Source organism: Ochotona curzoniae, unplaced genomic scaffold (assembly GCF_017591425.1).
Source record: "Ochotona curzoniae isolate NIBS_2020 unplaced genomic scaffold, NIBS_Ocur_1.0 contig_1, whole genome shotgun sequence".
Lineage (NCBI taxonomy): Eukaryota > Metazoa > Chordata > Mammalia > Lagomorpha > Ochotonidae > Ochotona > Ochotona curzoniae.
This window is the reverse complement of record NW_024464918.1, coordinates 35030520-35042843: the sequence shown is the minus strand read 5'-3', so window position 1 is coordinate 35042843 and position 12324 is coordinate 35030520. Positions and strand designations below refer to the sequence as shown.

The following is a 12324-nucleotide window of genomic DNA, read 5'->3' as shown; positions in this document are numbered from 1 at the left end:
TGAAATCCATGCCTGTGCAGTAGCTACTAGCCATGTGTAATTATTTACATATAAATTGTTTAAAATGAAATTCGATTTTTAAATCTTCAGTTGCTGTAGCCCAGTGTAGCTAGCTGCTGCCAGCCTGCTCCCTCCCAGAGCTCCTGCTAGCAGGAGGCTGCCATGCCTTGAACAGGCACTCCATTTTGGAGACATAGCTGCTGTGCTGAGTGCCCACCCCAGGCACACCTTGTGGCTTGTGCAGATACCAGATAACGTACCAGTTTAATACTAGCACTGACCATGGGTGTGGACTCCTAAGGAAGGAGTCCAGCACAGTGTGTTTTGCTTTTGTGTGTGCGCATGTGTGTCACTGATAAAGCCATTCATATAACAGGAACTAGGTCCCTGCCTCCCAGCGGATCACAGGAAACATAAGCGTTTGGTCTGAATGTGTAAATGCTGAAGTTCCTTCAGGGAAGCACCCACCAGTGAAGAAACTTTCAGTGTTTGGTTTATCATGATTGTTGTAAATCGTGTTAGGCAAATAACTTGAGTGAATAAGCACTCTTCTGTCACTGTAAAACTCTGGAAGTTTGGATCTACAGCCTTTGCTTATGTATGAGGCAGTGTGTGCTGGTTGTACTGCTGCCAAGGATTAATGGGGCCCACATCTAAGACTCTGCGGCTTGTCTGCAATGCTTCTCATCCTGTTTACGTCCGACGGTGCTCCGTGCAGGTACCATGTTCTTTGTGTTGCTTTATCTTTAAAAAGACCAAACGGCTTCTCTGTTGTAATTCACAAGTGTCTTATGTGCTCCAGCAGAATTCTACTCCCTTGTTTGCCTTTTACCATTAGAATTCCTGGTAAGAAAGTTTGTGTGTACATAGAGTTGTGAGTTTACACACGAGAAGATGAGGGTGATACAACTAAAATCAGAGCATGCTTGCACCTAAAATTTTGTGAGAAAATGCTCATTAAATGTATAACAAAACATTAGGTAGGAATTTAATTTGCACCGATCCTGACAACTGGACCTAACTAATGTTGCTAGTGACTTTTTTTTTAAAGATTTATTTTTATTATTTTTTCATTGGAAAGGCGGATATACAGAGAGGAGAGACAGAGAGGAAGATCTTCTGTCCGATGATTCACTCCCCAAGTGAGCGCAAGCTAATGACTTTTTTATCAGGATGTCTTAATTCTCATTTTAATTCATTTTTATACAACAGAATATTTAACGGTAGGTATTTTTGTTTTTCATGCAGTTCTCACAAAGTATTCCCGCGAACTTTCCAGTTTCTCTATTATAAACAATCTTTATGAATCTTTGTATGATTGATTATATAACCTTGGGATACAGTCATAAACATTAAATTACTCTATTAAAGAATGTGGAAAGCATTTTAAAGCTTCTATGGAAAAACTTCTCAAAGTTCATTTTTATGACTTGAGTTTCTCAGTCAGTCCGTGTGAACTTGAATAGTACGGAAAGGAGGGCAGGCAGACCCCTTGATTGTCCTTGGCACTGCTCCCTTGCTCTCAGGTAACCCTGGGTCTCATGCATTTGCCCAGGGAATCTAACAGTGCCCTTTGTGTTACAGAACACTGTCTTTTGATGATTGCAGGGATGGGAAAATTGGGCTGTGGGCTTTGTAAGATGTGCAAAAATCATTTGCACTAACTCTGCTAAGACAACCACAGGCAGGACTGAAAATTGAATAAATATTTAGTGGGCTGGTTTTTAAGTTTATAATTTAATATGGCCTGTGAATAATGTCAATATAAAAATTGCCTTTGGCACAACAAAGCTTTCTCACCCCTGGTCTACACCAACAGGATATTAATTTGTTCTCTAGTGGTCTAAAAATGATGTGTGACAGCATTGCAGGTGGGAGAGGAGTAGATGACTACTCAGATGTAACGAAAAAATGAATTTAGAGTGCTGTTTGGCTAGCTATCTGTTAAGTAGCTGCCATGTTCTCTGATGGGTTTTACAGTTAAAAAAAAAGTTGTTGTTTTTTTTCCAATTAGAAGAGTGATGATTTCTCTGCTAATTACAGATAGAGAATATTCTGGGTAGTTTTAATTTTAACAGGATTTTAAAATATTTTGTCCTATTTCTCTTAATTATGTGTCTGATTTTATTTTTATTTTAGTTTAGTTTTGTTTTGTTAAAACTGTGGGTTTGCATATACTATGTGACATGTTGGACTGACTGCCATATATGCAAAATGTATCTTTTGATGTGCGTATTAGAAATGCTTGGTATAACTGCCTGGTGCAAGGGAAAGTAGGAGCACGGTGGTGGCTTTCATTGTTCCTTCAGCTTCACTGATTCTAATTATAGAAGCTTACATCACCTTGGTTGATGATAGCAGCTTCTGTCTTCTTTGCTTTTTCTTGTTTGGTCATTCCCTGAGGATGGATCATATTTCATAGTGCATATGTGCCCTGCTGATGGCTTTGACAGAGGTGGTTTTTTTTTTTTTTTGACAGCATGGACGTGATCTGTTCATTAGTGGACATAGATGACAGTATTGAAGCACACTGTTAAAAAAGGAAGAAAGTGTGACTGTTCTGGCTTCCCTTCAACAAGGCTGAGGAATAGAGAGAGCATAGGCTGTTTGAAAGCAGCAATTCATGAGGAGCACCAGTATTTTGAGCTAACCATGTCTGAGAATGGCCAAGATCCATTTCAGATGTTCAAGTTAAGCATGGGGAGAAAGAGTTGAACAGCTTGCTGTGATCCTTCAAAAGGGCTCCTGTGTTACCTCTGATCATTGCAGTTAGCATTTATTCCTTTATCTTCACAAGCATTAAAGTTTTTACTGTGTAAGTCAGTATACTTAACAGTTTAACTAAAATATGGCAGTGATTGGTTTTTGTAAAACTATATATTTTTTTTTCCTGTCACCTCTCTCTGTGTTTGGTTTACTTAAGCTGTGATTATAGTATTTCTTCTGTAGATGCAGAATAGATGTGTAACTTTGACAGTAAAACTCTGATTTTTGTTAATCAGAGTTTCTGGTTTTAGTTTTGCGTAATACTGAGATCTTCTGGTAGTTTACATTATGACTTTGCCTTGCCTTTTTATTATTAACGTTTCTTTGATTTTCTGTATAATATGAATTATAATATTCTAAACTGTGTGCCTGTATATAAATATTTAATATGGCTAACATAAATTTTAATAGTGATATAGCACTTAAGGACTTAAAAATATTTTGTATTGAGGTAATGCTTTGCGAAGTTAACGCATATTGCTCTGTTTTATGATAATGCTCAAGATCTGTTTAAAGATAAGTAAGATCTTAATGGTAATGTGTAGCATCCTGGCATTCCGTACGCAGGGGAAATTGAGTCTTAAGTGGCTTTCTTGTGAGGGTGTTTCCTAGATGATGTGTGCATCCTCTCCCTGCTGAGTTACTGGTTTGAATTGGTATGATAACAATTATAAAATTATAATAAAATTCTAAAAGTGGTACAGGTGAAAAATACGCTCTCCTACTAATTAAATATTTTAGTTATTTAGTAGATGAGTATTTTTTCAAAGAACGTTTCTTTCATTTTTCAGTAATTAGTTAAAACGTTGTTAAATGCAGTGTAACATCAAAGATGCCGGTGAATTCACATGCCAAGTATAGAATTTAGCCTTTTTGTTCATTACATGGTTGCACAGGGAGGTTTTACAAGATAGATTTGCCATACAGTTCCCTAAAATAGCAGATGATTCTGTGAGGTGATTGGTAGAATAAGGAAAAGCATGATGTCATCCTTACTTAAAAGCCAAACCAAAGGCAATGAGAGTTTTGTTCCTTTACTGAGTTGCTGTTTACTACGGGCTGTCTAACATATGGCGGTAGTAGATTGCGTTTCACACACTGGGTAGCAGGTTTTTAAAGCAGCTCCGGAGATGGCTGTCTCCCTTGCTCAGCTTGAGGTCCTTTGTGTGGTATCAGCATGATTTATAAAAAGGGAGAAAGGACCCTATTAAAATTTTGCTTTTGAGTTGGCTGTGATTTATCTTACTGGTACTATACATGCTCATAATTTTTGTTCTGCATTGAAACAAAAATATTCTTGAGTCATATTTTATACACAAGATCCTGGTCTTTTAGAAATGTAGCAAGTTTGCCTTAGCCTGCACCCAGAGTACCTATCTTCCACTTTAAAAAAGGAATGACTAATATTAGATTCTAATTCATTTATACTTAAATACTTGAAATGTATGAAATTCCAATAACTTATAATTTACTTAAGTTGGAAAAATACACTGATGTACATTGCACGGTCATGTGCAAATATTAGGTATTACAGGTAGAAATGGTAACTAGTGAAATTTAATTTTATATGCAAGAGCAACTTTTAATGTTTCCTTTGTTTGACAGCATGGTTCTTAAGGTTTTTCAAAACCTATATTTATAATCACATGTTTTAAAAGCATAGCTTAACCTCTGTTTAGTGTAGTATTGTTTTATTTAAATTCTGATCATAGAAGTGCAGCTTAGGTCAGAATTGACAGCACAATGTTGGTCAGAGTGACTCAGGCTTAGCCCCAGGGCTGTTGAAGAGATCATTTTTGGTGCCTAATGGCAAGATGCTTCTTCCTTACCCATTCAGTGGAGTCCTTTGTTAGGACACCTGTCTCTCAGGTAACATCTTGTATGTCGCAGCTTTCTTGTCTCTTAAATGAAAGTGTTAGGTGAATAAAGCCAAAATACTTTTATTTCTGTCATTTATTCCCTGATTAGTACTCTCATAATTTTGTTAACCACTATTTACCATTGGAAACTGGCCAGAGAGAGGCGCCGTTGTATGCTTAAGTGGCAAGATTTGCGATGGGCACCTTGTGGCAGAAACATGGAGAACAGGGGTGGGACTAATGTATTGTGCTTTCCGTTGGGAGTGGGTGTGGCAGAAATACCTTTTGTTTGTGTTTTTAAAACTGAAAAAATGGGCAGTTTCCTTTTAATCAAATGTGCTTTGAAGACATGATTTCATCAGCTGAACTCTGATTTTTTTAGCGTTTTGCTGTCTTCTGTCTTTCTAGGAATTGAGCATTGGGCTGCAGGAAAGGACCAGAATGTGTAAATTGTTCTGCAGAACACTCGGTGCTTGCTGTTAGCTATAAAATGAAATTTCATTGTTTCCATGTAAATTTACTGTTTCATCAAACCTCAGTATCTGCTTTAATGTGAGAGTGGTCCTGCAGGGATTATACTTTTCAGAATATTTATTTAATAAGTATCAAGTGTTGTAAGCAGAAGCCTTTCAATGAGTAGCATTTCAAATATGTATGCAGTATTTGGGAACCAGGCTTCCTTATGTGGTTAGAATGCCAGAGTATCTTTTCAGGGCTAGTTATTTTTTCTTAGGGAGGAGAATACTGTGTTAAATTTAAATAAATATTAGGAAATATGGCTTCCTCAACACAGCTGTACATTATAAAAATCCAAAATAAATTTGTAAAACTGAAATAGAGTGCTTAAGCCAGTTTTTTTTTTTCCTTATAGAATGTGGTTTGCTGACGAGTCTCACAGGAGGCTGTCTGGGTGGGTGGGTGGGTGGGTGGGTATGCGCACACACGCGCGTGCTCCCTGCTCTTTGGGCTACATCTGCAGATACTGTAGTCAATTGATCTAATGCAGTTTCTGAAGGCTTTCTGTACAGGTGATGTCATCCTTTTAGCTCTATTCTCCTCCCACTCTCTTTCCTCCTTATTAGATATTTCATCTTACTGCAGAGCATAGAATCAATAGGAGCTTCTCCTTAGGGAGCTTCTGTGAAACAGACAAGGACAGTAGGAATTAAGACACTGACATATCGTCTTGCTTTAACAGAAGATGTAGTGTTTTTGTACCGGATCATACATAAATTTTTAACTAGAAAAGCCAGACTTAGATCAACAGTGCTCTCTTCATGATGCGTTAGAACAAGAAGCAGTACTGCAGAGCTGTAAACACTGTGCCTGTGAAGAGAAGATTATTTGAATTTTGGAGGTGTTCAGGCATTCTACAGGACAAACCTGTTAGAGCATGGATCTTCTAAGTACCATTTGCACAACGGTTTGAGATTTGGGGGAAAAAAAAACCTCTGATTAAGAATATGATGAAGAAACTTTCATATTCAGGATACAGTGTTATGATTTGCATCTGATGCAGAAGGATCACTGCAGTGCTTGTTCCACAGAATGAAATAGATTGAAGAGGAGACAAAGCTGTGTTACAGCAAGAGGAGCTTTCACGGAGTCCAAGCACATAGATCGGCTGCATGTTGTCGTATTTGCTTTGATTGATGGAGTATTAACTCTTGTGCTACCACTGTGCGTATCTGTGCCAGGAACCTGAGGACACATTTACTGCCCATGTGTTCTAAGCCAGGAATGTAAACATTTTAATTTACTGTGACTTCCTTGTTGAAGTCAACATTTTAATGAGGATTATCGTTTGTTTTGAACAATGTGTTAAGCTACTGAAGGTCCTGATTGTAGTTTTAAAAGGGGTTTCATAAAGCTGTCTCTGTAACAGTGCAATGGTGGATGATCTGTAAAAAGGAACTTGGCAGAATTTTGTTAATATACTGGTTTGTGTGACTCTGATTTGAAAAGGAAACTACCCTTTCCAGCCTAGGAAATGGCTTTTCTTGTTCGCTGTTATGCCAATTGTCTTCAACCATGGGCCTCCAAAGTAAGTAATTGTTATCATTTTCTTTGTGACTAGTAAAATCCACTTTAGATTGTTTTGTATTACAAACGAGCTTTACTATGCTAGTAACTTTTCTAACTTTAAAACTAGTAACTACAGAGAAGCCTAAAAAGCTGTTTCATTGCCCTTTTGTTTTTGAATTGAGAAATGTCTAACACTTGTTAAGGTAACCTGCAGAAGGATCTGGAAAGTGCCTTTAAATCTGGCAGTATACAGGAGATGCTCTCACTTCAGGCTGGGTGATCATTGATAATGGATGACTCTTTCTGTACTGATAATCTGAATTAATGTGTCCTGTTGCTTTGTTTCCTTAAGTGGCTGATATATTTAAGTATATTTTCTAATCTCTAGTTTATCGTATTTTCTTTTACTAATGCAATGCCACCTGCATTATGATTTTATTGTACTGTTTCATAAAGACCAGGTGATATTACTTAAGCAGTGGAATAACATGAAAATACTTCTTAAGAAATTATGTAAGAATACCCAATGTTCCAAAGTGTTTTCAAAGTAATAGTAAACCATTTGTCATTTTAGATTGAACATGTTAACTCACAAATAAGCAGAACACAGCATGATAGGCCATGCTTGGTTTCTGGCAAATACGCATCGTGATTCCTTGGATTTTATCCTTCATAGAGGCTGTTTATAAAGCCTGCAATTTGATGTCCCTCAAGTTATCATTGCTGCCATGTCTGTTCATTTCTAAACATAAAAGTAGAAATGCATGAATTTCTAATTTAATTTAAGAAAAATATTTTATGAAACACAGATTTTGATATTGATTCAACATTGCTTTGATTGTTCTGCATAGAGATGAGCACAATAGAGAGACCTCTTAAATTGTCCGACTTTTCCTGGTGTAGGTGACTAAGGAAGAGATACCGAGGAAACATCACGGTGAACAGTTGCTCTTGGCCTAGCCTTTTGAGTGTCTTAAAGGCAGCATACGGAGGACATGTAAATTTGTAAATTCTCTGTCCGTTTGTGAACTGTTGATTGAACTGGAAAGAAGCATTGGTACATGATGATTGTATGGTTTTGTACTAAGCATGGCTGCTTTAGGGCAAGTGCCACCTGTGGGGCCCTCATGCTTGCCAGGAGCATGACCAAGGTTTAAACTGCCTCAGGAAGGGAAGTGGGTGGAAAGTAAAAAGAGGTTAAAGAAAACTGAGATTCTGGATTTGTTCTAAATATTAACAAAAACAAATACTGGTAACAACCTTTGCAAAATCTAGCATATAGAGGAGAATCCTTGTAAAGACTGGATCCCAAGGCTCCATTCAGGACCAGCAAATGCTGAGTGAGCAAGCAGGGTTCTGTGATGGTGACTTCGCTGGGGAAACTCTAGGAGAGTGTGTCTTCTGCTCTCCCCCAGCTCTCACCGTAGTATTGATGGAATTTAACCCTTATATTCTAATGCTTGTTAAGTTTTCCTGCTTGGCTTCTTTCAGTTTTGTAATACACTTGGCTGATTTTGTTTTTATTTGTTGTTTCATGTATTTTGTCCATACTGTTTATTAGTAGCATTTCACTTCTATTAGGATTCTACTAGGGTACGTGCAAAATGCTTCATTTTGAATTTACCCTCAAATAATTGTTCAGTTCCATGTAAAATGAAAAACAAAGTATTTTCTGTCTAGCCCTTTGCAATAGTTACTGCTCTGTTGTACGGCATCAGGACTTGTCATAGTTCTTGTTCTTTCATCAATTAGCCTGTTTTTCATCTTGTGTCACTTTTTGTTTTTGTTTTATTTCCCCATGTGGGCACTTTGAAGACTGTGAAAAGGTTCACATTTTTTATCAATTCTGAGAAATTTTGTGGTTTTTGAAAATTGTGGATACATGTTTTCTCTCATGTCTGCAGGTCTTAAGCTTCTGGTCCTGTCCATGTGCTTGTAAACTTTCCTCAATACTTCGTTCTCACTCTGTGCTTTTCTAGTTTGAGTCTTCTAGTTCACTAACTCATTCCCCATTTGTGAACAAGTCTGTCCCGCCAGTATCTTAAGACATATGAAGTAACTACTTAACATTTCTGAGATGCCTTGAATGATGCTTTTTCATAGCTACTTTTTAAAAAATAACTTACTGCATAGTTGCTGTTCCTTTCCCCTAACTTACTAGCAATCCCTTTGCAGTGGAATCACTCTTTTGAATGTTTTACATGTATTTTTATTTGGGGGCCCACTTTCCTGATCTGGTAGGGTTGCTCACTCAGTGTGATTGTTTGCTGAATAGAGATTTTACCGCTTTAGCTTTTTTCTCTCTTTAGGTACTTCTAAAACAGTCAGTGGTCACTGGTAGATTGATGCACAACCAACTTGACATGTCATTTCTCAACCCTAATCCTACTTTATCTGTATGCAAGCATTTGACACAGCTCTTCACTCCTTCCTTAAAAGACTTATTCTGAGTAAAGGTGAACTTCACCCTGACCTGCTTGTCTGTGTGGTCTTTTCCCTCACCTTTTAGCTGCTGCTATAGTCTTCTTTGTAGACTCCAGCCATTACAGTTTTTGTTTGTTCTCGAAGTGGCAAAGCACTTTAATATTGATTGCTCTTTTCTCAGGTTTTTAAAGCAGATATCTTCTAGTGATTTTATTGATTTAAACTCCTTAGTGTAGCAGTGTTGGAAAGGACAACTAAGCACCCAAGGACGGTGCATCTTGTGCTTCTCCTCCTGTGCTCCTGCTGTACATGTCCACATCTACCTGAATTTTACGTTGGTTTGCTTACTCTTTGCTCAATGTCTCATACTAATGCAACTTCTGGCCTCTTGTGCTCAACAGGAGTATAACGTGAACTACATAATGTCAAACTTTTTAAAAATAAAAACAAGTAAATTTGATTAAAAGTAGATTGTAGAACATAGCCGCTGTATTCAAACTATTTCAGCATGTGATAAACGTAATTATTTCTGAGATGCTTTACTTTTGGAGGCTAATGTGAAGACTGAGCCTTCTGAATTCAGTATCTGTTTACAGTTGCAAAATGTGCAGTCTACCTGCTCTTGACAGTGTGAGGAACTTTTGGTGACTGGAGAAGCCGTGTTGGACACTGCAGTTCTGGGATTTCTCAGTGTTGTTCGTTGTGTTCAGTCTCATTCATTCCTGGAACTGTTGTCAAGGGTTTTTTGTTTTCTGGATCTTAATCCTTAGTAAAAATGCTGTATTTGTAAGTTACACTTAATATTTTAAAAATTGTATTTGTTTTGATTTCATATCCCATGGGTTTTGTTCTTTTTGTTACAACTCAGGTAGATACTATGTGTTTCTTGTTCAGTAAATGGCAATTGGACCATGGCACATGTTAGAAATTTGTATAGAGTTCAGAAATGTCTTATGACATTTCAGTTCACAATTTCTATGTACTGGTTTTTTTGGCACTGGAAGGTTAATAGATGGTGTTTACTTGTGGGTAGGCACAGTACTTCTATAACCAGGTACTGTGCTTCAAAAAAAGCACTTCTAATGATGCAGTTTAGAGTTTAAGTGATGTTTCAGGAATGTTCTGTTGGAGAATTGTGCAAGCTTTAAACAGTTTAATTCATATATACAGAGCCCTTTCAGTTTCCTTCCCTTTTATAGGGTAGGGGCCTTTTTTCTGCCATGAGACATTTGGGTATTTATTACATCATATGTAGGCCGTGTGAAATTATAAGCTTAGAAATTAGCCTGCTATGGATGTATTGAATTTTGAATGTTGTCACCTTGTCAGGTCCAGACTATGTGTTTATACAGTTTATACAGCCCACAGACTGGGTGTTTCCCACCTTTTCTTAAATAATATTTAGCTATGTGTTATAAGAGGCAAAACATTTTAGATAGCAGAATAGCAGAATCTCTTTTTAGTGCATTTTTTATGGTGTCATAACTGCTTTGTAACAGTCATTTTTTTTTAATGATTTATTTATTTTTATTGGAAAGGCAGATATACAGAGAGGAGGAGAGATAGAGAGGAAGATCTTCTGTCCAATGGTTCACTCCCCAAGTGACCGCAGCTGCTGGAGCTGAGCCAATCCAAAACCAGGAGCCAGAGCTCTTTCAGGTCTTCTTCACGGGTACAGGGCCCCAAAGCTTTGGGCCATCCTAGCTTTCCCAATCCACAGGTAGGGAGCTTGATGGGAAGCAGGGCCGCTGGGATTAGAACCCTTTTGGGATCCCGGTGCATGCAAGGCAAGGACTTTAATTAACCACTATGCTATCGTGCTTGGTCTGTAGCAGTCATTCTTGAGGGCTGGAGTTTTCAAATAGGAGCTAGAACCTTGGATGTTGATGTACTGTTACTTTCTGCTGTGTTTGCCTGCCTTCATGCTACTACGTGGTTCTTACCTACTCTCATCATGACTTTTTGTTAGTAAAAGTTTAAAAATACATAAACTCATAAACACATGATAGGAGGCTAGAAAGTATAAACACCTTTTTGTAAGGAATGGAATAAAAAAAAACAGAAGTATTTTACTTCCCATTCATTTGTCAGCTTCCAATGGTAGGTCCTTATCTTGGAAGTTTGTTCTATTTTTTAATTTAAAAAAATTTTTGAGAGATAGTGATGCTGCACGTATTTGTGAGGTGCTGTGTGAGTTTTGTTTTTAGAATCTTTGTTTCCTTGGAGCATTTAGGTTGTTTTCATGTCTTTGTGCCTTAAATATGTTGAGACTGTTTTTAGGTACATGCTTACGTGGTGTTGAACTTCTCATCATTACCGATTGTTTTATTTTAAATGAATTGTCCCCCCACTAATGCTTTTGCCTCAGAGTCAGCTTTGTCTTTTGTTCACACAGCATGTTATCTTTCCTGTGGTTTGTGTTTGCGTGGTATATATTGCTCCATACTTTTTATTAGTATTTTCCATAACAGTAGGGACTAGTGTTGTAGTGTAGTGGGTAAAGCCTCTGCCTATAGTATCTGTATTCCTTATGGGCATCAGTTTATTTCTCAGCTTCTTCGCTTGTGAGTTAGCTCCTTGCTAACAGCCTGGGGAAAGCAGCAGGTGAGGGCCAAGTGTGAGAGTGTCCCGGAAGAAGCTCTTGCTCTGTCCTGCCTAACCCTAGCCATTGCCACCGTGGAGAGTGAGCAAGTGGAACATGAGAGAGGATGTGACAGATTCCTCCCCAACCCCATTTCACTCCCTAAATGCCTGCAGTGGCTAGAACTGGCTGTGTCTGTAGCCAGGAGCCAGGAACAACTTCTGGGCCTTCTTTGTGGGCTCAGGGATTCAAGCACTTAATCTATTTTCCACTGATTCTCAGGCAGTTTAGGATAGCTGGATTAGAAGTGGAGTAGTTGGGGACCCAGTGCAGTAGCCTAGTGGTTAAAGTCCTTGCTTGGCAAGTGCCAGAATACCATATGGGTGCCAGTTCTAATCCCAGCAGCCTTGCTTCCCATCCCCGCCTGTGGCCTGTAAAAGCAATGGAGGACAACCCAAAGACTTGGGACCCTGCACCTGTTTGGGAAACCCAGAAGAAGCTCCTGGCTCCTGGCTTTGGATGGGCTTAGTTCTGGCAGTTGTGGCTGCTTGGCAAGTGAATCAATGGACAGAAGATCTTTCTTTCGCCTCCTCTCTATATATCCACCTTTGCAAAAGTAGGAAGCAACTCAGATGAAATTTCTTTGGTGATCGCCGCAACTGAATTGCT

At 38.3% G+C, this 12324-nt stretch overlaps 1 protein-coding gene across 18 annotated transcripts in view; it reads left to right on the top strand.

Annotated features, from left to right (window-relative positions):
- Positions 1-12324, top strand: part of RAPGEF6 (Rap guanine nucleotide exchange factor 6) — a 156658-nt gene that overhangs the window by 51857 nt on the left and 92477 nt on the right. Inside the window, exon 1 of one of the 18 annotated variants that reach the window (XM_040971295.1) lies at positions 41-718. The exons of 16 other annotated variants lie outside the window; for them this stretch is intronic. In XM_040971295.1, coding sequence (XP_040827229.1) covers positions 641-718 — 78 coding nt within the window. In that variant the 5' untranslated portion in view covers positions 41-640. Of the gene's footprint in view, positions 1-40; positions 719-6131; positions 6670-12324 lie in introns of those variants that run through there. One more of the 18 variants, XM_040971304.1, reaches the window with a different exon arrangement.